At 45.7% G+C, this 26,036-nt stretch overlaps 1 protein-coding gene across 7 annotated transcripts in view; it reads right to left on the minus strand.

The window, feature by feature from the left end:
• The window catches only part of LOC129831199 (protein MTSS 1-like), a 52,856-nt gene that overhangs the window by 2,712 nt on the left and 24,108 nt on the right, over positions 1-26,036 (minus strand). The window contains exons 4-15 of one of the 7 annotated variants that reach the window (XM_055894320.1): positions 18,517-18,601; positions 18,158-18,249; positions 17,532-17,606; positions 16,453-16,464; positions 13,103-13,260; positions 12,408-12,515; positions 12,087-12,184; positions 11,324-11,534; positions 3,663-3,791; positions 3,030-3,281; positions 2,557-2,715; positions 272-431 (exon numbers count right to left, since the gene is read on the minus strand). In XM_055894320.1, the coding sequence (XP_055750295.1) occupies positions 272-431; positions 2,557-2,715; positions 3,030-3,281; positions 3,663-3,791; positions 11,324-11,534; positions 12,087-12,184; positions 12,408-12,515; positions 13,103-13,260; positions 16,453-16,464; positions 17,532-17,606; positions 18,158-18,249; positions 18,517-18,601 (1,539 nt within the window). The remainder of the gene's footprint in view (positions 1-271; positions 432-2,556; positions 2,716-3,029; positions 3,282-3,662; positions 3,792-11,323; positions 11,535-12,086; positions 12,185-12,407; positions 12,516-13,102; positions 13,261-16,452; positions 16,465-17,531; positions 17,607-18,157; positions 18,250-18,516; positions 18,602-26,036) is intronic. The other 6 variants (XM_055894314.1, XM_055894321.1, XM_055894315.1 and 3 more) reach the window with 6 other exon arrangements.

The raw sequence follows: 26,036 nt of genomic DNA on the forward strand, positions 1-26,036 counted from the left end.
TGAGGATCATTGTCACTTACACTTTTAACACGCAGTACACTTCAAATGCACATTTTTCATCCGTATAGACGCTGATAACAAAATGCTATTAGACAGAGGTTCAGATCCTGAAGTCAAAACATGACTATTACCTACTATTGCTCACTATAATTCAAAGTGAGTGGATCCCTATCAAATATCCCATACATTGACTTTATACTGTATATATTAAGAACTGATGTTGATTACCCCTAACATGAGGTGGGAGACACACACATACACACTACAGTACCTTGTGAGGGTATGGTGTCCTCAGAGCAGCAGGGTGTGGTGTTCTGGGTGCTGTAGCCACTGGAGCACTGCAGGGAGTCCCTGCTGGAGTGCTGGATATCCAGCTGCAACCCGCGGGCCAGAGCCAGGGCCAGCTCCTCATGGGCCACCGCCTCCTCCTGCTGACACACATACATTAAGACATATAGCTTATACATACCTATGCAATATGGGCCCTATTCAGACTTGAGATAAGTTGCCTTAAAGGACAATTCCGCCACTTTTCAACCTCATGTTCATAATTTCCAACACCATACCACTGTCTACATGTCTGAAAACAGCGTGTTTCTATGATCTGTGGTTAAAAAGATAAGATGAAAGGTACTAAAAAAATGCTTCTCTATGATTTTCTAGCCAGAGGGACGGTATTTTTTGATCCCACGTCACCGCAAATCTCATAGTGTCAAATGTTCTAACTTTTAATGATGTCATCGGGTAGAACTTTTTAACTTCAAACTTAGAAATATGCCATTTTCACATATGTAGACAATGGTATTTTGCAGGAGATAACATAGACTTAATTAAGTAAAAAAACATTTTTTAAAGTACAGTAAGTCCATGTTTTATTGACTTAAGTCCATGTTAAATCTACTTATCTTATGTCAGAATTCAACCCTATATAAATTCACATAACAGCAAGCATACAGCAATATACAGTGCATTTGGAAAGTATTCAGAGCCCCTGACTTATCCACATTTTGTTACGTTACAGCCTTATTAGAGCATGTCAGAGCAAAAACCGAGACGGGATTGTGTCGAGGCACAGATCTGGGGAAGGGTATCAAAAAATGTCTGCAGCAATGAAGGTCCACAAGAACACAGTGGCCTCCATCATTCTTAAATGGAAGAAGTTTGTAACCACCAAGACTCTTCCTAGAGCTGGCCGCCCAGCCAAACTGAGCAATCGGGGGAAAGGGCCTTGGTCAGGGAGGTGACCAAGAACCCGATGGTCACTCTGACAGAGCTCCAGAGTTCCTCTGTGGAGATGGGAGAACCTTCCAGAAGGACAACCATCTCTCTGCAGCACTCCACCAATCAGGCCGTCATGGTAGACTGGCCAGACATAAGCCACTTCTCAGTAAAAGGCACATGACAGCCCGCTTGGAGTTTGCCAAAAGGCACCTACTCTCAGACCATGAGAAACAAGATTCTCTGGTCTGATGAAACCAAGATTGAACTCTCTGGCCCGAATGCCAAGCGTCATCTCTGAAGGAAACCTGGCACCATCCCTACGGTGAAGCATGGTGTTGGCAGCATCATGCTGCGGGGATGTTTTACAGCGGCAGGGACTGGGAGACTAGTCAGGATTGAGGGAAAAATGAACTGAGCAAAGTACAGAGAAATCATTGATGAAAACCTGCTCCAGAACGCTAAAGACCTCAAACTGGGGGCGAAGGTTCACCTTCCAACAGGACAATGACACTAAGCACACAGCCAAGACGATGCAGGTGTGGCTTCGGGACAAGTCTCTGAATGTCCTTGAGTGGCCCAACCAGAGCCTGGACTTGAACCCGATCAAACATCTCTGGAGAGACCTGAAAATAGCTGCGCAGCGACTCTTCCCATCCAACCTGACAAAGCTTGAGAAGATTTGTAGAGAAGAATGGGAGCAACTCCCCAAATACAGGTGTGCCAAGCTTGTAGCTTCATACCCAAGAAGACTCAAGGCTGTAATCACTGCCAAATGTGCTTCAACAAAGTACTGAGTAAAGGGTCTGAATACTTATGTAAATGTGATATATCTGTTTTTTATTTTTAATACATTTGCAAAAATGTCTAAAAACCTGTTTTTGCTTTGTCATTATGGAGTATTGTGTGTAGATTGATGAGGGGGAAAAAACAATATAATCCATTTTAGAATAAGGTTGTAACGTAACAAAATGTGGAAAAAGTCAAGGGGTCTGAAAACTTTCTGAATGCACTGTATATACTAAAAGCATATTTCACACCATACAGACAACTGCATTTAACAGTACAATAGACCTGGGTTAAATTCTACGTGAATACTATGTAAATATATTTTTTAAACTTAAGCTGTGCTTGATTGAGTTTTTCCTATAGTATACAGTAAATAAAATAAATATTTGACATGTATAGAGCCCAGGTCTGTCGTACAATATAAACACATACATCGCATTCTAATGAAACATGGTCATATATACTGTACATCTCTACATTTGGGGTATTGGTATTAGTATCCACACGTTTCTGAAATTATGGGTGTAGCTATATCTTTGTATATTTTACCTTGGCTGTTATGACTGCATTGGTTCCCTTGGCTCTCTGGGGCTCGTCCCCTGGTGTGGTGGCCTGGGGGCTGCTGGGATTTGGAGTCTCCCTCTTCTCCTTGGTCCTCCTCAGGGTGTTCACCATGGGCTGGTCGTAGGGCCCTGGCTTGGCCCAGTCCTGCACAACATAGAAAGACAAAGCTCTTGAGCAAAGCCCACAAAGAATAGCTCTGCTCTGTTGTGTTCATTAAGCAGGAAACTGAAGAAAAAGGACAAACTGATTGTATAGCATTCATGCCTTTATGAATGACATATGACTTTATGCTGTATGACTGACTCCACATATAAATACTTGCATAATGTAACCAGAGTGTTTGCAATCTCCCTGTGATTTGAAAAGTGTATCAGTGTTTGATCACCCACAGGGGAGACTGGAAGAGGAGAAAAAGAAGGAGGAAGAGGAGGAGGCGGTTGATGACAGAATGGACGCACCTTCCAGGTGGGGACCTTGGAGGAGGGGATCATGCCCGGCCCCAGGGCGCAATAGGGGGGGTAGTCCACCAGGAGGGCAGAACTTGGTCTCGACCATGCCCACACGGGGGAGGTGGGAGAGTAGGAGGGCGAGGCGAGGGGGGTGGAAGGGGAGGATGGAGGGAGGTCGGGGTAGACCTCCTGCATGCCCCCGCCTGACAGATAGAGGGCAGTGGAGGGCCCGTGATGTTGATGATCGTGCCCGTTTGACAGCTGAATGTGAGTGGAGGACAAAGTGACACAACAATGAGAAATGATAATTCAAAAGGGCGGCTGCTGGGAATGAAACAATAAGGTGAAAATAATGCACACGACTGAAATCAGATGGAATCTAATTATAATATCAAATCATGGTAGCAGACACCTGTGTCATGTTCAGTAGGCACATTTTGAACCAAAGTGAAACGGAGGAGGTAGGCTACTACCTGAACTTAAGAATGCTCCCGTATTTAAGGCCAACTGAACATGACCCTGTTGTCTATGTGACAGGAATGAGGGAGGTTTGATCAACCACCAAAACAGTGTACTTAATAATACTGCTCATGTTTAGGGGAGAATGTACGTATCTGAGTGTCTAAGCGTGTGTGTGTTCACCTGTTCCACCCTAGTGCTGGAGCAGGTCTCCTTAGAGGAGGCAGGTGAGGAGGAGGAGGAGGAGGAGCAGCTGCCCTCACTGACAGGCTGGCAAGTCTCGGAGACGGCCGAGGATGAAGAGCCAGAGGTCTACAGCAAAGCCGTGCAGCAGGACAGAGAGGGACACACACACACACACAAATATATAAAGAAGCAGTTCAAAACAGAGCAGCCACGAAAAGACGGTAAAAAAGACAAGATGCACAGACGGAAGGACAGAGAAAAAAAGAACAGAAGAAAAACGTTATGGATTTGCAACCTCGATAAGAAGGAAAACACATACTGTATCATATAAAAACTATAAGCACTACAGCAAAGCATGAAAGTAATGCATATAAGTGTGACTTGTTACACACTAAACAGCTAGCAGTACGCAGATGCAGAGATTATTATTACTAATAAAATCCATTGCATAGTCATAGGTGCTTAGCAATGTTCCCTCCAAGCTGAGCACAGTAGTCCCGAGACTGCAGCGCAGCTTCCCCAGGACTAATGCACAGAAGAAATCTTTGCCCACGGAGAGAAGCACGTGACTGAACTACACTGAACTTTTCCCCTGTTAGTTAACACTATCAACGTTTCCCTTTGCTGTGGCAATTGTGATCGAATCAACGTAATATTTGCCACTTTCAATAAAACATACCGAAACAAAACGAACTATGCAAGAGATGTTGTTGTAGGCAGAACACATCGGAGTAGGGTTCTATTACATTGACGGCATAACCTATCAGAGCTGCAGTAGACCTATATGCAAATAGACCATTGCCATACAGTTGAAGTTGGAAGTTTACATACACTTAGGTTGGATTCATTAACACTAGTTTTTCAACCACTCCACACATTTCTTGTTAACAAACTATAGTTTTGGCAAGTCGTTAGGACATCTACTTTGTGCATGACACAAGTCATTTTTCCAACAATTGTTTACAGACAGATTATTTCACTTATAATTCACTGTATCACAATTCCAGTGGATCAGAAGTTTACATACACTAAGTTGACTGTGCCTTTTAACAGCTTGGAAAATTCCAGAAAATGATGTTATGGCTTTAGAAGCTTCTGATAGGCTAATTGACATAATTTGAGCCACTTGGAGGTGTACCTGTGGAAGTATGTCACGGTCGTTAAAAGAAGAGGACCAAGGTGCAGCGTTGTGAGCGTACATTTTCCTTTTATTTAATAAAAATGACGCCGAACAAAACAATAAACACTACAAAAACAAACCGTGAAGGCAGAGTGCCATCAAACAAAGTCAACTTCCCACAAAGACAGGTGGAAAAAAGGGCTACCTAAGTATGGTTCTCAATCAGAGACAACGATAGACAGCTGCCTCTGATTGAGAACCACACACGGCCAAACACAAAGAAATAGAAAACATAGAAATAAAGAAACTAGAATGCCCACCCTAGTCACAGGGCGTGACAAAGAATTTCAAGGTCTACCTTCAAACTCAGTGCCTCTTTGCTTGACATCATCGGAAAATCAAAAGAAATCAGTCAAGACCTCAGAAAACAAATTGTAGACCTCCCATCTTTGGGAGCAATTACCAAACGCCTGAAGGTACCACGATCATATGTACAAACAATAGAACGCAAGTATAAACACCATGGGACCACGCAGCTGTCATACCGCTCAGGAAGGAGACGCGTTCTGTCTCCTAGAGATGAACGTACTTTGGTGCGAAAAGTGCAAATCAATCCCAGAACAACAGCAAAGGACCCTGTGAAGATGCTGGAGGAAACAGGTACAAAACTATCTATATTCACAGTAAAATAAGTCCTGTATCAAAATAACCTGAAAGGCCGCTGCTCCAAAACCACCATAAAAAAAGCCAGACTACTGTTTGCAATTGCTAAATGGGGACAAAGATCATACTTTTTGGAGAAATGTCCTCTGGTCTGATGAAACAAAAATAGAACAGTTTGGCCATAATGACCATCGTTATGTTTGGAGGAAAAAGGGGGAGGCTTACAAGCCAAAGAACACCATCCCAACCGTGAAGCACGGGGGTGGCAGCATCATGTTGTGGGGGTGCTTTGCTGCAGGAGGGACTGGTGCGCTTCACAAAATAGATGGCATCATGAGGAAGTAAAATAATGTGGATTTTTGAAGCAACATCTCAAAACAACAGTCAGGAAGTTAAAGCTTGGTCACAAATGGGTCTTCCAAATGGAAAATGACCCCAAGCATACTTCCAAAGTTGTGGCAAAATGGCTTAAGGACAACAAAGTCAAGGTATTGGAGTGGCCATCACAAAGGCCTGACCTCAATCCTATTGAACATTTTTGGTCAGAACTGAAAAAGCGTGTGCGAGCAAGGAGACCTACAAACCTGACTCAGTTACACCATCTCTGTCAGGAGGAATGGGCCAAAATTCACCCAATTTATTGTGTCAAGCTTGTGGAAGGCTACCCGAAACGTTTGACCCAAGTTAAACAATTTAAAGGCAATGCTACCAAATACTAATTGAGTGTATGTAAACTTCTGACCCACTGGGAATGTGAAGAAATAAATAAAAACTGAAATAAATAATTCTCTCTACTATTATTCTGACATTTCACATTCTTAAAATAAAGTGGTGATCCTAACTGACCTAAGACAGAGAATTTTTACTAGGATTAAATGTCAAGAATTGTGAAAAACTGAGTTTAAATGTATTTGGATAAGGTGTATGTAACGGTCCTGACCTGTTTTATGTTGTTTTTGTATGTGTTTATGGTCAGGGCATGTGTTTTGGGTGGGCAGTCTATGTTATCTGTTTCTATGTTGGTTTTGGTTGCCTGGTATGGCTCTTGATTAGAGGCAGGTGTTTTGCGTTTCGTGTTGCCGTCGTATTCTAATAAAAGATGGCTTATTTCCCGAATGCTGCATTTTGGTCCACTGATCCTTCTCTCCTCTCCTCATCTGAGGAAGAGGAGAACGACAGCCCTTACAGAATCACCCACCAAACTAGGACCAAGCGGCAAGGGAGTGCTCAACAGAGCAACAAGGACTCCTGGACTTGGGAGGAGATCCTGGACGGTAGAGGACCTTGGGCTCAGCCAGGGGAATATCGCCGTCCCAAGGAGGAGTTGGAAGCAGCGAAGGCTGAGAGGCGCTGGTATGAGGAGGCAGCGCGGCGACGCGGTTGGGAGCCCGTGAGTCAGACCCAAAAATTTCTTGGGGGGGGGCACACGAGGAGTGTGGCAAAGCCGGGTAGGATACCCGAGCCAACTCCCCGTGCTTACCGTGGAGGTAGAAGGCGTCGTACTGGTAAGACACCGTGTTATGCGGTAAAGCGCACGGTGTCCCCAGTACGCGTGCTTAGCCCAGTGCGGGCTATTCCACCTTGCCGCACTGGGAGGGCTAAGTTGGGCATCGAGCCGGATGTCATGAAGCCGGCCTAACGTATCTGGCCTCCAGTACGTCTCCTCGGGCCGGCGTACATGGCACCAGCCTTACAGGTGGTGTCCCCGGTTCGCCTGCATAGCCCAGTGCGGGCTATTCCACCTCGCCGCACTGGCAGGGCTACGGGGACCATTCAACCTGGTAGGGTTGGGGAGGCTCGGTGCTCAAGAGCACGTGTCCTCCTTCACGGTCCGGTAGACCCGGTGCCACCTCCATGTACCAGTCCTCCGGGGGCAGGCCCCCGTACCAGGCTGTCTCTCCGGGTTCTCTCTCCAGCTGTTTCCTCCTCTCCAGCGCAGCCAGTGCCTAGACCATGCACCAGGCTGTCTCTCCTTCTCCTCCCTACAGAGCCGTCCTGCCATGACCAGCCAGAGCCGTCCTGCCATGACCAGCCAGAGCCGTCCTGCCATGACCAGCCAGAGCCGTCCTGCCATGACCAGCCAGAGCCGTCCTGCCATGACCAGCCAGAGCCGTCCTGCCATGACCTGCCAGAGCCGTCCTGCCATGACCTGCCAGAGCCGTCCTGCCATGACCTGCCAGAGCCGTCCAGCCAGGACCTGCCAGAGCCGTCCAGCCAGGACCTGCCAAAGCCGTCCAGCCAGGGCCTGCCAGAGCCGTCCAGCCAGGGCCTGCCAGAGCCGTCCAGCCAGGACCTGCCAGAGCCGTCCAGCCAGGACCTGCCAGAGCCGTCCAGCCAGGACCTGCCAGAGCCGTCCAGCCAGGACCTGCCAGAGCCGTCCAGCCAGGACCTGCCAGAGCCGTCCAGCCAGGACCTGCCAGAGTCCCTCAGCCAGGACCTGCCAGAGTCCCTCAGCCAGGACCTGCCAGAGTCCCTCAGCCAGGACCTGCCAGAGTCCCTCAGCCAGGACCTGCCAGAGTCCCTCAGCCAGGACCTGCCAGAGTCCCTCAGCCAGGATCTGCCAGAGTATCTCAGCCGGGACCTGCCCCTTGTCCCGGTGCTGCCCCTTATCCCGGTGCTGCCCCTTATCCCGGTGCTGCCCCTTATCCCGGTGCTGCCCCTTATCCCGGTGCTGCCCCTTATCCCGGTGCTGCCCCTTATCCCGGTGCTGCCCCTTATCCTGGTGCTGCCCCTTGTCCCGGTGCTGCCCCTTGTCCCGGTGCTACCCCTTGTCCCGGTGCTGCCCCTTGTCCCGGTGCTGCCCCTTCTCCCGGTGCTGGCCGTTCATTTAGGGGATGTTAGTTTTAGGGTGGTCATTGGGAGGGGAAGACAGAAGCGGGGAGTGACTATGGTGGTGTGGGGACAGCGTCCAGAGCCGGAGCCACCACCGTGGTCAACTGCCCACCCAGACCCTCCCCTGGACTTTGTGCTGGTGCGCCCGGCGTTCGCACCTTGAGGGGGGGGTTCTGTAACGGTCCTGACCTGTTTTATGTTGTTTTTGTATGTGTTTATGGTCAGGGCGTGTGTTTTGGGTGGGCAGTCTATGTTATCTGTTTCTATGTTGGTTTTGGTTGCCTGGTATGGCTCTTGATTAGAGGCAGGTGTTTTGCGTTTTCTTCTAATTAAGAGTCATATTTAGGTAGGGTGTTCTCACTGTTTGTTGGTGGGTGATTGTCTTCCGTATCTGTGTTATGTTTTGCACCATACGGGACTGTTCGGTTGTTCGTTCGTTTATTTTGATGTAGTCTGTTTCCTGTCCGTAAGTGTTACGTTTAGTTATGTAAGTTTATGTTCAGGTTTCGTCTACTTCGTTTTCTTGTTTTGTATTTTTGAAAGTGTTTTGTTTTTCGTGTTGCCATCATCGTTTTCAAATAAAGAGATGGCTTATTTCCCTAATGCTGCATTTTGGTCTGATGATCCTTCTCTCCTCTCCTCGTCCGAGGATGAACTGTATACGGATCTGTGCCATTCACTTTGAACCGGACTGTGTTTACAGCATGAGCGGTCGTGAGTAGATGCGCTTGTTTTAAGATCAAAGCGAGAGCTGCATGTAGCCATGTGCACATTTTGTTCATATCCTTGCTAGTTAGTGAGTTATTAGCCCAGTTATATATCATTTGTAGTCAGCAATAGGGGAGTGATTGCTTCTTACAAGCACACAAAACATGTACATTTCTAGACAACTTTGAAAAGCAAGTCAGGTAAAGAGCTTCTATTTGTCTTAAAGGGGCAGTGTTGTATTTTGAGACAGGCTTGAATAAACTAAGTAGCCAATAGGCAGAGGGTAGCGTAAATTGTCAGATTTTCTGTAATAATGGTATAAAAATAATAATGCATTTTTTTGTAAAGTGGTATCTTGCATCAAATACAACAACATTTTCAGTCACCTTGTCTGAAGGGCAATTGGATAAACAGGTTAATGTCAAGCCCTGCATGATTTTTTTCAAAAGTCTCGTGGAATGTAGACCTACACTGAACACCACACATTGGCTGCTACTGTAGGATGAATGATAGAACAGCTATTTCCATGTTAAAATGTTATGGGATGCATTTTTTCCATTGTTTTTGATGGTAGGCCACTCTGGTAGGCCTACATTATAATTAAATAGCCACAGTATTCGACTTGGCCACTGTTAAAACTGTCACTTAAAACAACAACTGTACTTTTCAGCCATTAAAAGCCTTCCACATTAGCACAGCATTTGAATGGTAATTAGAACTACATAGGGCATTGTTTGAGTTGAGCAGCTACAAAGCAGGCATATCTCCAGTCACCTGAGACCACACAAGCCTTACCTTGTATTCAAGCAACACTGTAGTTATCATACATGTATACAGTACATAAGGCCTTTACATGATCTATGTACAGTGATTCTGTGGCAGGGGGCTGGAAGACGACAAATGGAGTGGGAACCTAATGAAGAGATTGAAGAGAGAGGTGTGTGTGTGTGTGTGTGTGTGTGTGTGTGTGTGTGTGTGTGTGTGTGTGTGTGTGTGTGTGTGTGTGTGTGTGTGTGTGTGTGTGTGTGTGTGTGTGTGTAATCAATCAGACCCAGCTGTCTGTTGGGCTAGCTCCCAGCTGCTCACCCCTGTGGCTCTACTGGTCTAATGTAATGTAATGGGGGTGTGACTGAGGATGACTCATCGAGATCTATCTGCACAGTCTCCGACAGCGACGCCACCACTGCTGTCTCTAATGATCCCCGTTACCTAGCAACCTGGGAGGATTCTTTCTGACCAGTAACAAAGCCCAGGTGGAGAGAGTGAAGTGTCGGTTGGAATACAATGTCTCTGTTACCGTGTGTGTGTGTGCATATGTTTTAGTTTATATGTTACTTCTTCACAGTGTGTTTAGGGTTTCTGTAATATGTCTGTTTGAGGGGTGTAGATAAAGCACTTATAACACCAAAAGGAGGGCCGAACCCACCCCCATTCACATCGACGGGGCTGAAGTGGAATGGGTCGAGAGTTTCAAGTTCCTTGGTGTCCACCTCACCAACAAACTATCATGGTCCAAACACACCAAGAAAGTCATGAAGAGGGCACGACAACGCCTATCCCCCCTCAGGAGACTGAAAAGATTTGGCATGGGTCCCCAGATCCTCAAAATGTTCTACAGCTGCACCATCGAGAGCCTCCTGACCGGTTGCGTCACCGCTTGGTATGGCAACTGCTCCGCATCCGACAGCAAGGTTCTACAGAGGGTAGTGCGTACGGCCGAGTACATCACTGGGGTTAAGCTTCCTGACATCCAGGACCTATATTCTAGGCGATGTCAGATGAAGGCCCAAAAAATTGTCAAAGACACTAGTCACCAGTCATAGACTGTTCTCTCTGCTATCGCACGGCAAACGGTACCGGAGTGTCAAGTCTAGGTCCAAAAGGCTCCTTAACAGCTTCTACCCCCAAGCCATAAGACTGCTGAACAATTAATCAAATGGCCACCCGGACTATTTACATTGACACCCCGCCCCTTTGTTTTTACACTGCTGCTACTCGCTGTTTATTATCTATGCATGGTCATTTTACCCCTACCTACATGTACAAATGACCTCGACTAACCTGTACCCCCGCACATTGACTCGGTACCGGTACCCCCTGTATATAGCCTCGTTATTGTTATTTTATTGTGTTACTTAAAAATAGAAAATATTGAGTAAATATTTTCTTTACTCTATTTCTTGAACTGCATTGTTGGTTAAGGGCTTGTAAGTAAGCATTTCACAGTACGTTCTATACCTGTAGACAAATACAATTTGATTTGATTTGAATATGATCAGAGCCATAAATATTGTCACCACAAGTTCCTGTTCTCAGGCTCGTCTCTCTGTAGTACCTGTGGGTTGGTGTCAGAGGGCATGGGCGAGGGAGACTTGGACTGGTAGGCATCCTGGGAGATGAAGCCAGAGTCATGGGAGGAGACACTGGAGAGGCGGGCGGGCCCTTGCTGAGGGAGGGCGGAGCTCCGGTAGCGGTAGTGGGAGGTGGGGGAGTGGCAGTGAGAGCCGCTGGAGCGAGAGTCGCTGCTGTTGACGCTGTTCAGACTACTGCGAGAGATGAGGAGAGAATACAGTCATTTGGTTACTACGGATATTGGTAACTGGTTCTCAACTGTCTTAACTAAGTAAATAGATAAATATTGATTCAAAGCAATATTTACAGCTTTCCGTTTTTTTATGGGTTTACAAACCAGCTAAAATGTATCCAACCTTCCAGGAGAGCCAATGGTTTTCTACTGAAAGACTGTTACTAGGCACATTGCAGCTACAGTTTGAATATGTTACAGCGCCAGCCACAAGCAGAGGTTGCTAATAAGCTTGCCTGGAAAACAAATTGGATGGTCTCTCTGGCCCTAGTACCTCACACAACAGGCCTCCTCGGAAATCATTGAGACAGTTAACTCGTTCATTTCGGAGAGGCCACTGCGGCCTCACATTTGTAAACATCCCAATTATGGCAATAAGGCAAAGCTGCAGTTCCAGCTCCAATCCATCAGATGACGGAGGAGGACTGATGCTAGGCTGATGCGTCACTCCCAGTCACTACTATCAGCTGAGAGGTTTTTAGTGTAGTGGTGATTATTGGGCATGCTCACTAACCTGCACATGCTGGACTTCCTGGATGCTATGGTGCTGGGGGAGGAAGGAGGGGTATGGTAGGACCAGCTGCTCTCAGATCCCTTCAGGTCCAGAATGACCTGGGAGGAAAAACGTCACAACAAGACAATTTATAAACCAAACATCTTGTAAAAAAAGCAATTGGCAGCCCTATTTCTAGAGGGAAATAGATGTATTTACCATTGTACCTCCAATCATGTGAATCAGTAACACAGAGACACTTACAGTTATCCAGAACACGAGTGTAACATGCAAAAAGAGGACTATTAGCCCTGTCCTGAGGGTGCGGACCGAAGCACTGACCTGCTCGCTGGCGGGGGGCAGCTTGTGCGGGTCCATGGTCAGAGCCTTCAGGTCATCAGTGAGGGTCTGCAGGTGAGTGATCTCCCCCAACATGGACATCTCCTCTTCCTGATGAACAAGAAAGGAGGGTTGGTGTAAGGGCTTGTGCTAACTTATAATTGTGGTATACACTTCAAATTTGAGCTTGTTCTCCATCGACTCAATAGTTCTACTTTTAGACTTCAGTGAATTGAAGCAGGTCATCCCTCTAATGGGATTTTTCTGAATCTCTTTGGAGAGCAACATTCAATGGCAATAGAACAACTTAGAATATGTTACATTAATCACGTTCACAGGTGCAGAGGCGCAGTAAACTGACCAGCATGGACTAGTGCAGATTGTGTATACTTACAGAATAAACATTTACTAACAAATGCAACACTTGGGTACACATACACCTTCATAAAAAAAAATCAAAATAGTTCACTTTAAAAGGATGAGATGGTTGTTTGGACCCTCGAAGTGCACTGTATATTAACACCCATAACAAAGACGCTATTGGTTGGAACTCATTTGTTAGAACAACATGATTGGTTAGAATGTGTTGAAACAATTGTGTTCGCAGATTCTACTTAATTTCTACATATTTTCTTCGGCCCAGCAAACCCTAACAAATGACCTGTGTTTGACAACACAGGCTGTTGGTGTGGACTCACCACAACGGGCCTCAGCATGGAGACGAAGGTGCAGAAGCGGCTCCTCTCCTCCACCAGGGCCTTCCTGACCGCCTGCTTCTCCGTCTCCTCCAATAGCAGGTACTTATCACTGACGTCCTGCATGGCATTGTCCAGCTGGGGCTGGATGTCCCCCCGGCCTGCGGCACACACACACACACACACACACACACACACACACACACACACACACACACACACACACACACACACACACACACACACACACACACACACACACACACACACACACACACACACACACACACACACACACACACAGCACCTTTGTTAGTTTGATCCTAATTTAGGGTTAAGACAAGGTCTATCTGAGTACACAGCAACATAAACTATTTTCAGTCTCAAGCCAGATGTTTATGACCGAATGAATTCTGAGGTGAAAACAAGACGAAAAGTCACCAATGTCTCTTAAAGATGTGTTTTAATTGAATTGTTGTGGTTTTCAGTTGTCACCATCATCCTTAGATATATAGTTATATAGATATAACTATCACCACAGTCCCAACCATCTTTGTAATTCCAATTCCAACCAATCCCTTGTACTACTTCACGCTTAATCTTTTGATCACTAATTTATATCTATGAGCACAATCCTCACAGTGCTATCTCAAGCACCAATCAAATCATGCTGTGGAACCGGTTGGTGTTTACATCAGGGTCACACCCTCACAATATTACACAAGCTCAGCATTCAGGAACACAGTGAAGAACCACAGCCCTAGGCAAGGTACACGGAGTTAAAGCAGGATATTGCCCCCCCCCCCCCCCCCCCATTGAAATGCACTTATGTAATCGCAAAACAGTGCATTGTTCTGGGTTTGGGCATTTTACCCTCTCAAAATCAACCACTTGTATCAAAACTGTCTTTGGTTTTACTGACATTCTAAAATCTAGATGAGTCATATCAATGAATTAAAAAAGTGTTGGAACTCTCTTTCTTATTGGTCTATTAACTAATGTACAACGCACAATCAAAGTAGATTAAGTATCATGGTGTGCTAAAAGAATACAACTGTTGTCTGATCTGATAGAGAAACGTTCAGTAATCTCCTCTGTAGGTTTTAGGGACGTAAACATGCAATTAAAGTTTTACATTTCTCAGAAGAGCCAGTACTATTTATGTGGTTAAGGCTAGATAGATGGAGGCCCTTCTTATTTTCCAGGGAAAGCACTGCAACGGAATTCCTTAAAGAGACATAGAACCAACATTTGGATCACATTCGGCATGTTGATGCTCTCCATTGCTCTCATTACACTCATAGGAATGCACTGGGGGAGTTTTCCTGCACTATATAATAGGCTAGGGAGACTATTGGACCAGAGTGCTCTGACCACATTTGAGGTTCCTCAGGGGTCAGTTCTCGGTCCTGTTTGTTTTGTCTTACGGGTGAGTTTGAAGGTGGAAATCAAACTATTTTGACGGTCAGGATAATATGGTCTTGTATACAATCATAACAGGAATTTTATGCAACTAAAACAGACTGGTTCATGAGGCAGATGTCTCGTTTTTCATGTGTATGGTGAATGCATGTCAGGGAGTACCATTCATAATGTTTTAGCATTCTATCACATCGAAAATAACAACATTGGAAACCACTACAAACATGAATGATATACATCTAAAATCTACAAATTCTGTAAACAGGTATATCACAATACAAGCTGTACTTGGTTTCATAACAGGCAGAATATGGTGAGGGTGAGACAGGAGTCAGATCAGAACATTACTCTAAACAACAAGAGGTTGAAAACTGCTCACAAGTCTATATCATATCAGAGCTGTCAGAGAAGAGGCCCTGATTGTTGGCTGTGACTGTGGGATACAGAAATGGCTCCTTTAAAAGTGGTTTCAGTGGAAATCTACAGGTAACTTCCAAAATAAAGCAAACACTTGAGTAAATGAGGGATACAAAGTATATTGAAAGCAGGTGCTTCCAAACAGGTGTGGTTCCTGAGGTAATTAAGCATTTAACATCCCATCATGCTTAGGGTGTATAAAAATGCTCAGTTGCCCATTATTTTGGCTACCATGGCTAGAAGAAGAGATCTCAGAGACTTTGAAAGAGAGGTCTCAAAGGAGCATAAGGTAAGGTGTGTGTGTGTCTGTGTCTGTGTCTGTGTCTGTGTGTGTGTGTGTGTGTGTGTGTGTGAGTGTGTCGGTGTGTGTGTGAGTGTGTCGGTGTGTGTCGGTGTGTGTCGGTGTGTGTCGGTGTGTCGGTGTGTGTGTGTGTGTCGGTGTGTGTGTGTGTGTGTGTCGGTGTGTGTCGGTGTGTGTGTGTCGGTGTGTGTGTGTGTGTGTGTGTCGGTGTGCAGCAGGAAATATGTCCGGAATTTTCCAAAGGTCTTCTGGATTTCAATTAGATGTAAACACACCACCACCAAAGTACTGTACAATATAAACACTGCTCACTATGTAAGATGGTGAGCGAAGGACAGTTTTGAGAATGTGTGTGTGTGTGTGTGTGTGTGTGTGTGTGTGTGTGTGTGTGTGTGTGTGTGTGTGTGTGTGTGTGTGTGTGTGTGTGTATGTGTGTGTGTATGTGTGTGTGTGTGTGTGTGTGTGTGTGTATGTGTGTGTGTGTGTATGTGTGTGTGTGTGTATGTGTGTGTGTGTGTGTGTGTGTGTGTGTGTGTGTGTGTGTCTCAGTCACCAGATCTCAACCCAATTGAACACTTATGCAATATTCTGGAGCTGCGCCTTAGACAGTTTTTCCACTACCATCAACAAAACCCCAAATGATGGAATTTCTCATGAAAGAACGTTGTCACATCCCTCCAATAGAGTTCCAGACACTTGTAGAATCTTTGCCAATGTGCATTGAAGCTGTTCAGGAGGCTTGTGGTGGCTCAACGCCCTATTAAGACACTATGTTGGTGTTTCCTTTATTTTGGCAGTTACCTGTATATTGGAGCCAAACAGATAATGAATTCCACAATTATTTAGTGATGCTGCCCCAGTCCTGATCTCCCCTGATGATACAAAATTAAGCTGCAGTGAAAAGCCAAAGGGAGTCAGTGAGGTATATTTGGAAGCAGACCAAACTCATGACACAGTGAGGGTAGTGGGTGGGGGGAGGGGACCTCAGGGGAGACCGGAAGAAGAAGAGAAGCAGGGACGAGGAACTATTTTGGGCATTCAGGAGATTTTTAACCCTTGAGTGAGGAATGTGACCTCACAATATGAAACAGACCAGTAGACAATGTGACAGGGGATGGGGACGAGACCACACACAGGTGGGAAAGGTCAACGGCGGTCAACAGGTCAACAGAGAACCGTGACACAAAGGGAGCTACAGGGGGCAGCGACTTACCGAACACGTCAGCTGGAAAGAACAGGGGCGTGATCGGATGCAACAATGGCAGTTGGAGTAGAAAGGAAAAATCTCAGTCAGTTTAGACCCAGGAAAAGGACACCTGTTCTTGAATAGCTACAGGTTGCAGAATTCTCACATATCCTTATAAACTTATGCATTGCAGAATATATTAGACTTTGGCCCAAAATCGTGAAGATATAAAGTCTGTAATAAAATCCAATGGATTGTTATTTGCACAATATAGTCCCTCCTTAAATCCAGACAGATAACTTCCCCAAAATAACTGTCTCTTCTGCCTCTCATCCCATAACTATTCTGACCCTTTGCCCTGTCACCTGGGACAGTATGAGATGTGTCTTGGTAGAATTCACTTTTGTCTCTTCCCGCCACCACCAAATCGGATTTACCTTCAAAGTCAAAGTCAAAGTCACAGAGAGCCTGGTTCCAGTCATAAGCAGTCCAAACCAGACACCAGTCATCCTCAGAGTCACCATAAGCAGTCTAAACCAGACACCAGGCATCCTCAGAGTCACCATAAGCAGTCCAAACCAGACACCAGGCATCCTCAGAGTCACCATAAGCAGTCTAAACCAGACACCAGGCATCCTCAGAGTCACCATAAGCAGTCTAAACCAGACACCAGGCATCCTCAGAGTCACCATAAGCAGTCTAAACCAGACACCAGGCATCCTCAGAGTCACCATAAGCAGTCTAAACCAGACACCAGGCATCCTCAGAGTCATCATAAGCAGTCCAAACCAGACACCAGGCATCCTCAGACTCACCATAAGCAGTCTAAACCAGACACCAGGCATCCTCAGAGTCACCATAAGCAGTCTAAACCAGACACCAGGCATCCTCAGAGTCACCATAAGCAGTCTAAACCAGACACCAGGCATCCTCAGAGTCACCATAAGCAGTCCAAACCAGACACCAGGCATCCTCAGTCACCATAAGCAGTCTAAACCAGACACCAGGCATCCTCAGTCACCATAAGCAGTCCAAACCAGACACTAGGCATCCTCAGTCACCATAAGCAGTCCAAACCAGACACTAGGCATCCTCAGTCACCCTACCTTTCTTTGCCTTCTTCTGCAGCTTGAGAGTGTCGGAGGATTTCTTTTTGATCTCCTGACGGGCTTTCTTGTACTCTGCGGAAGGAAGGGAAACACAGTGGACACAACGTGTCACACATTGCCATTGTCAGTGCTTTGAAGTGCGGCGAACAACCGAAACGAGGGCGACTCCTGAAAAGGAATAACATCTCATTGATCTTTGTTCTGAGGGACTCGCTTCCCGTCGTAACATCAGTATGATAAGTGGTGGCTGGAATCAAACCCTGCAACGAGGGACTGCTCTTTTTTTCTCTACGGGGGAGAACTGAACTCCCATGTTGGGTATTATTGAGCGGAGAGGGGGATTGGGTTTGAAGTGGTTAGCCGAAGCACATAAAAGCACTGTTGAACTACAGACTAAGTAAAGTAATTCCTTTAAACACAAGGGAGTATGAAGTGCGATATCTAGCTAACCAGAGTGCTACTGCAGTAGATGGAGGTGATGAGTGTATGCAAATTATACTGTACGACTGCAGGCAATAATGGGGTGAAGGAGTAGAGTGTAGTGTGGAGAGGTTTGAGAAAGTGTTTGTGGTAGAGGTAGTTTACTGTGTGTGTGTGTGTGTGTCTGTGTGTGTAGCCCCTACCTTTGGCGTGGTCCTTGTCCAGCGTGTTGGCCACTCTCTTCCACTCCTCCATCTGGTCTTGCAGAGGGTTAATCAAGCAGTCGATGAAAACCCTTGGGTGGGGATTACAATTCAAATCAAACAGAGTGGAGAATAACGATCTGTAGCAGAGATAATGTACACAATACATTTTTGGGGTTGTGTTCCTCTAGGCGTGTGGTGTGTGTAGATACTGTAGGCAATTTAATCTCCTCATTTCACTCTGCTTATCTTATTTCACTCTCTGCACAATATGAGCTAATGGGCGCATTCAGACAGATAGAAGGATGGAATAGAGAGAGAAAAGGCAGAATGGAGAGGCGGAGATGACGGCGACTCACATAGAGAACTGCCTGAGCTTGGCCTCGATGCTCCGGTGCCTCATACACATCCTGGTGAGGGCTGAACCGATGTCTCTGGTGCCGCCTGAAACCAGACCAACAACACAAGCTGTCAGACAGAGACTGTTGAAGAGGGATCTCATCTCACGTTATGTTTTATAACGATTTGCTATTCCCTAGACAAATGATTGAAGGTTGTTGTCGTTATTGAACAGGTTCACAAATGTATCCATGAGCAAAATCACAAACATTCTGAGGATTCGTAGAAGTGCTTTCATATTAAACTATGATATCACCATTTATTTCAAGCCTAGTCAGTGATAATATGAATATTTACTGCCGATTCCATTGTCAATCGCTTTGTGTTACAGTTTCAAAGAACTGATCAAATCAAATCAAATTGTATTTGTCACATACACATGGTTAGCAGATGTTAATGCGAGTGTAGCGAAATGCTTGTGCTTCTAGTACCGACAATGCAGTAATAACCAACGAGTAATCTAACCAAACAATTCCACAACTACTACCTTATACACACAAGTGTAAAGGGATAAAGAATATGTACATAAAGATACATGAATGAGTGATGGTACAGAACGGCATAGGCAAGATGCAGTAGATGGTATCGAGTACAGTATATACATATGAGATGAGTAATGTAGGGTATGTAAACATAAAAGTGGCATAGTTTAAAGTGGCTAGTGATACATGTATTACACAAAGATGGCGAGAGAAGTAAGAGCGCAACAGTGAAAACCGCAGTAAGCAAAATACTACAAGTATCTCATATGCTGTGTCCCTGAGGACAACATCTATGACTCATAGTGTCCTTATATGTAAATGAACAGGATAGTTAGTTTCACAGTGTAGGGCTGAAGCAACAGAGGTCCTTTTGACAGGGGTCAAAAGACAGGCAGAGCACATCACTATCCTTACCAGCAGCATACCACCCTGCATACCACTGCAGGCTTGCTTCTGAAGCTAAGCAGGGTTGGTCCTGGTCAGTCCCTGGATGGGAGACCAGATGCTGCTGGAAGTGGTGTTGGAGGGCCAGTAGGAGGCACTCTTTCCTCTGGTCTAAAAAATATCCCAATGCCCCAGGGCAGTGATTGGGGACACTGCCCTGTGTAGGGTGCCGTCTTTCGGATGGGACGTTAAACGGGTGTCCTGACTCTCTGAGGTCATTAAAGATCCCATGGCACTTATCGTAAGAGTAGGGGTGTTAACCCCGGTGTCCTGGCTAAATTCCCAATCTGGCCCTCAAACCATCATGGTCACCTAATAATCCCCAGTTTACAATTGGCTCATTCATCCCCCTCCTCTCCCCTGTAACTATTCCCCAGGTCGTTGCTGCAAATGAGAACGTGTTCTCAGTCAACTTACCTGGTAAAATAACGGTAAAAAAAAAATTAAAAAATAAATAAAAACAATAAAAAAAATCACTTAGCTAACATGGTGGTTTCTCAAAATGCTACTGCTTTTAACACACCCGTCCCATTTGGCCTGGTCTGTCTAAGTCTAGGACTATCAGGAGGAGCTTGCTGGGGGAAGAGGTAGGACACTGTTTATTGCGTCACTCACTGACACACACACAGAGCCCTAATCACTTAAGTGTGACCGTTCGTGTTTTTTGTGAAATGCAAACAAAGCCTATGACCTCACCTCTCCGGATAAAAAGGAGCGAGTAGAGGAGGAGGGTGTGAAGTGTTGAAAAATTCCTTGCAAGAAGAAAAAGTAATGTCATCTTCCACAAAGCCCCTCTGGTTTCCCGTGACATTAAAAAAGAAAAACACCTCTTCCCGACCCCCCTGTACTGACTGACTAGGACTCAACAGTAGCAGACTAGTAGTAGCTAATAGCTATACAGGCACCATGGGACAGATGGCCGCTCTCTCCCCCAGACAGAGACTCCCTCCTGGGTTATTGTTCCATAGACTTCAGGCCTTACCCAGGCTGCTCTATGGGAGGAGGAAGTTCTTCAAAAACATCCCATTATAACAAGTGGGTGTGTGATTCAATGGTGCAGTGGACAATGGAACGGCCAGATACACTGTAGCTAATTTATTGAGTTCTGTATTGTATTGCTGCACTTGCTGATGGACATCATTTCAAATCGTGGGCAATGCAGAAAAGAGCTTGTGCATTTAGTCATTACTGTAACAGAAATTCATTTTTCAACAGTATTTTACCCAATTCAGTACATGCTCTTATGATGTTTCTCAAACCAAATTCATTTCATACTCGAAATACATTTCATCGGACTGTCACTGATCGCCTAGGAAGTACCGTGATATATTTCAATATCCATAGCTGGGGTTTAAGTCGATGAATTATTAAAATACCATTCATGTCAGTTCATCCAACCATGAATTGGTGCTCACAATCATTAGTGGCCATGGTTCACATTCTAAGCTCTTTTCCACATCTTCCTCATCTATCATTCAGTAGGTTTCTGTGTATTGGTTGTCTGACTGTCGTCACCCTGTTTGCATGACCACTCCATCATCCATCTACTATTGCATTAACAGAACTGTAATAATGTGCTATGGTATGATATTTCCATATGTTATTGTATGGTGTGGTATTTCCATCTGCCGAGATTGGCCATGTAAAGCTATTAAAAATGAATGGGGGAGTTACATGTTTTAAGGGAGTTGGGGTATTGTGTTACTGTAATGAACACGAGGTGAGACAGAGAGCTGGTTTCAAGCGCAGGGCGCAGCAGGTGTTTATTGCAAAGGACCACAGGAGGAGGCAGGTAGCTGGGTCCAGGAGCAGGCAGAAGGTCATACACAGGGGGTCCAAAAGGGCAACAGTACAGACAGGGAAAAGGCTAGTAACCTAGTCCAGGAGATCAGGCAATAGGTAGATAACAGGAAATCTGATAGGCTAAAGTACAGGCAGGGAATAGGGAAAAGGCGTTGTTAGTGAGGCAGGCAAAAACTATCATACACGGGAGAAGTAAATCACGGGAAAAACAGAGCTCCGAAAGACATGTGTCACAAAACAAACAATACCTCACGGTGATGGGGTGCAAAGAACAGAACTAAAGTGTGAGATAATGACATACAGGTGTGTGAACAGGTGATTAGAATTCAGGTGATTGGGATCTGGAGAGTGAGCTGCATTAAGGGGATCTGGGTGTTTGAGAGTGTGACCTGCTTTCAGGGGATCTACGTGTTTGAGAGTGTGAACTGCGTTCAGGGGATCTACGTGTTTGAGAGTGTGAACTGCGTTCAGGGGATCTACGTGTTTGAGGGTGTGAACTGCCTTCAGGGGATCTACGTGTTTGAGAGTGTGAACTGCGTTCAGGGGATCTACGTGTTTGAGAGTGTGAACTGCGTTCAGGGGATCTACGTGTTTGAGAGTGTGAACTGCGTTCAGGGGATCTACGTGTTTGAGAGTGTGAACTGCGTTCAGGGGATCTACGTGTTTGAGAGTGTGAACTGCGTTCAGGGGATCTACGTGTTTGAGAGTGTGAACTGCGTTCAGGGGATCTACGTGTTTGAGAGTGTGAACTGCTTTCAGGGGATCTACGTGTTTGAGAGTGTGAACTGCGTTCAGGGGATCTACGTGTTTGAGAGTGTGAACTGCGTTCAGGGGATCTACGTGTTTGAGAGTGTGAACTGCGTTCAGGGGATCTACGTGTTTGAGAGTGTGAACTGCGTTCAGGGGATCTACGTGTTTGAGAGTGTGAACTGCGTTCAGGGGATCTACGTGTTTGAGGGTGTGAACTGCGTTCAGGGGATCTACGTGTTTGAGAGTGTGAACTGCGTTCAGGGGATCTACGTGTTTGAGAGTGTGAACTGCGTTCAGGGGATCTACGTGTTTGAGGGTGTGAACTGCGTTCAGGGGATCTACGTGTTTGAGAGTGTGAACTGCGTTCAGGGGATCTACGTGTTTGAGAGTGTGAACTGCATTCAGGGGATCTACGTGTTTGAGAGTGTGACCTGCATTCAGGGGATCTACGTGTTTGAGAGTGTGACCTGCATTCAGGGGATCTACGTGTTTGAGAGTGTGAACTGCGTTCAGGGGATCTACGTGTTTGAGAGTGTGAACTGCGTTCAGGGGATCTACGTGTTTGAGAGTGTGACCTGCATTCAGGGGATCTACGTGTTTGAGAGTGTGACCTGCATTCAGGGGATCTACGTGTTTGAGAGTGTGACCTGCATTCAGGGGATCTACGTGTTTGAGAGTGTGAACTGCGTTCAGGGGATCTACGTGTTTGAGAGTGTGAACTGCGTTCAGGGGATCTATGTGTTTGAGAGTGTGAACTGCGTTCAGGGGATCTACGTGTTTGAGAGTGTGACCTGCATTCAGGGGATCTACGTGTTTAAGAGTGTGAACTGCGTTCAGGGGATCTACGTGTTTGAGAGTGTGAACTGCGTTCAGGGGATCTACGTGTTTGAGAGTGTGAACTGCGTTCAGGGGATCTACGTGTTTGAGGGTGTGAGTTGGAAGCAGATGTTACAGTTACAGTATTATGTAAAGATAGGATCTTAATTTGATCCCCCTGTTGCAGGAGAACTTTTAAAACATGTAGTGTATTTGAGGTTTAAACCACTTCTGAAGTTTGTAATTTCCACTTACGAAAAAATGGATCAACGCCTATAAAAATGTCCATGAATTATAATCCACATAATAATTCACATTTCTTGTTGCTGCAGGATTATTTTCCTGCTGTAGCAAACTGGCTCAAATTAATTAATATATGTTTTTCCTAACGTAAGCTCTTCAGTGCCTTGTCAATATGACAGGTCTCCAGCGAAAGGCCAGACAGCAACGAAGGGGAAAATACAATTTTTCCACCCCAGGATGCTCGAGGGTTGCCATGGAGACCGCGGCAGTAAACATACATCTCTCTCAATCTCTCTCTCTCACTCCTTATCGCTCTCCTACATACAGAACAAATGTATCGGACTTCCTCTGCTGAATGGCATTCATCTGTAATAAAGCTCCAGCTCCTCCCTAATGCATATTACAATTCAACTCTTTCTCAACACTGTCCTTTGCTCACCATCTTACATAGTGAGCAGTGTTTATATTGTACAGTACTTTGGTGGTGGTGTGTTTACATCTAATTGAAATCCAGAAGACCTTTGGAAAATTCCGGACATATTTCCTGCTCCACGCACACAAAACACACACACACATGGGCATGCAGGCACACACACACCCCCCCCATCTCCTCACATCCCCACCACACACGCAACATACTGTCTCCTACTCCTAGTATGTGAAGTCCCGCCCCTACACTGCCAGTCTCGGAAAAATCTCCTGACCCCCAAATCTATAAATAACCTGGTTGGTTGGCGCGGGGGCTCTGGTTGCCAGGATCCCTCCTGAATAGCTGATGTATGGAATAGCACTCCTTATTAATAGCTGTGACATGGGGGCCCTGTGGCATGGTGAGCACTGCATTGCAGCAACACCTTCCCTCTTTCTCACCCTCTCTCACCCCCCCTCCCCCTTCCATCTCCCCTTCTCTCACCTTCTGTGAGTTACCTCTTCTCTCCTCCTCTCTCCTCTCCTCCTCTTTGATGCAGGAGGAAGATTGCCTCTGATGTCTCTATCTGTCAGTCTGGTCGTTGTGGTATGACAGAGCATTTCAATAGAAACATATAGACATAGCCTAAACATATAGACATAGCCTATTCCTATTGAAGACAACTAGTAACTGTCTATGCTGATGTATCATTTGTAGATGACAAATTATTCACTGAATGCTAATGAACTTGATCGACAGACACTAACAACAAACTTAAAACACAAAGCTTTTTTTATGAGCTTTGTCATTAAATATCTACAAGGGTTTGGATCTAGTTGCGGAACAATCGGCCCAGAATAGTTTGAAAGGGACCTACAGAAAGCATGACTCCAATATACTACAAACCAGAAAGGAACCTACATAGCTAGCTACAGCATAGGCTCTCAGAGTGCTTGAAATATACAGAGCAATGGAAGCTGGTAGCGTTTGTGTGAAATGGCACCCTATGTTCTATATAGTGCACTACTTTTGACCAGAGCCCTGTAGAAAGTAGTGCACTATATAGAGAATAGGGTGCCATTTAGGATGTAGTTTAGTGCTGCCACGCTGTGCTGACTTTGCAGGCTGGCCAACGCCCTCTGGCCAAACAGGCCACATCTGACACACACGTATTGATCACAGCAGAGTTGGTGGCATTTTAATGACAATCAGCCTGATCGATTCACCTCTTTGTCCAGACCAGAGCCAACAGTTTAGTGTGTTTACCAACCTGTGTCGCCATAATTCTGTCTGGTCTAGACAAGACAGCCAAATGTAGATGTCAATGTATGTTTTTGGCCCAGGGACCACAGTTGTTTAGCGTGACAGTTAGCTAACTGTGTCCGTAAAGATATGTATAGAGGTTCAGAACTTTTGTGAAACAGCAGAGTTATAAATATATGACAAATCAAAACTGGACGGTCTTCAGAGATAGATGGGAGGGGTTGAGGGTAGCTGAAGGATGGGATTAAAAACAAACAAAAGATAACTATTGTAAAAGGCATTGTGTCCGTAAAATGTATATAGTATGTATAGTTGGAAGTAGAAGCCTAAGTGTTGTTGTCCATTAGTTTACTACAATTAGGGGATGGGTGGTAGGGTGAGGGGAAAAAAGAAAAATAATTTAACAAAATCTACATAGTATGTCACTGACTACTATATCAAGATCAGTGGGACAATCAGAGGGAGTGATGCTTTACGGCACATCCTTCTTCGAGCTATTTTGAATGTTGTTCTATCTGCTGTGCATTTACTTAGGTTACTCTGAAAGCCCATTCAACCACCTGCCTCTATATGTCAGTGCATCCGCCTCCTCCTGAGTAGCTAACAGGGACGGAGCTGTTCTTTCCCTCTCCCACTGACGCTCACACAACGTGACAGGGCATGAGGAATGTGTAGTGTCTCTCGAGGATGCTGTGGTGTGGAGTGTGTGTGTGTGTGTGTGTGTGGCCTGGGACGGGCAAGGCAGGACCGCAGGCATGAAGACTCACCACACTGCTACTGGTAGTCAGACGCCCACTCAGGGAGGGAAATACAAACTGGAGATGAGAAACAGTCGTGTAGACTTTGTTTTGTCTGTGGTTTGTTTTGAATGGATTGTTGTGGGTGTACAAGTGGGAAGGCCCTGATGGGAGGGAAACTGAAACTGAGACTAAATTAACCCTAGCTCGGTTGAGCACCAGACTTAAGCTACCAACAACTCAGCTTTTCTTGATCGTGAAACACAACACTGCCTATATATCTGCTTAGATACAGCAGTGTCCTACAATGGCCCTTTCATAAGACGGGAGTCTGGGAAGGCAGGCGGAACTGTCCCTGTCCCTCTGTGTTAGCCTGTGTTAACGTGTGACGCTACGCTAGTGCTAGCGCCATCCCAGCCACAGCGCCGCAGGGGACTTTAGCGGAGGCAGAGAACTGGGACGGGGTATTGGAGCAGATGAGGACATGGCCGAGGCTGAGAGATGGGGCCAGACGAAGCCATAGACCCCATGCT

The sequence above is a fragment of the Salvelinus fontinalis genome, chromosome 32, assembly GCF_029448725.1.
Source record: "Salvelinus fontinalis isolate EN_2023a chromosome 32, ASM2944872v1, whole genome shotgun sequence".
Taxonomy (NCBI): domain Eukaryota; kingdom Metazoa; phylum Chordata; class Actinopteri; order Salmoniformes; family Salmonidae; genus Salvelinus; species Salvelinus fontinalis.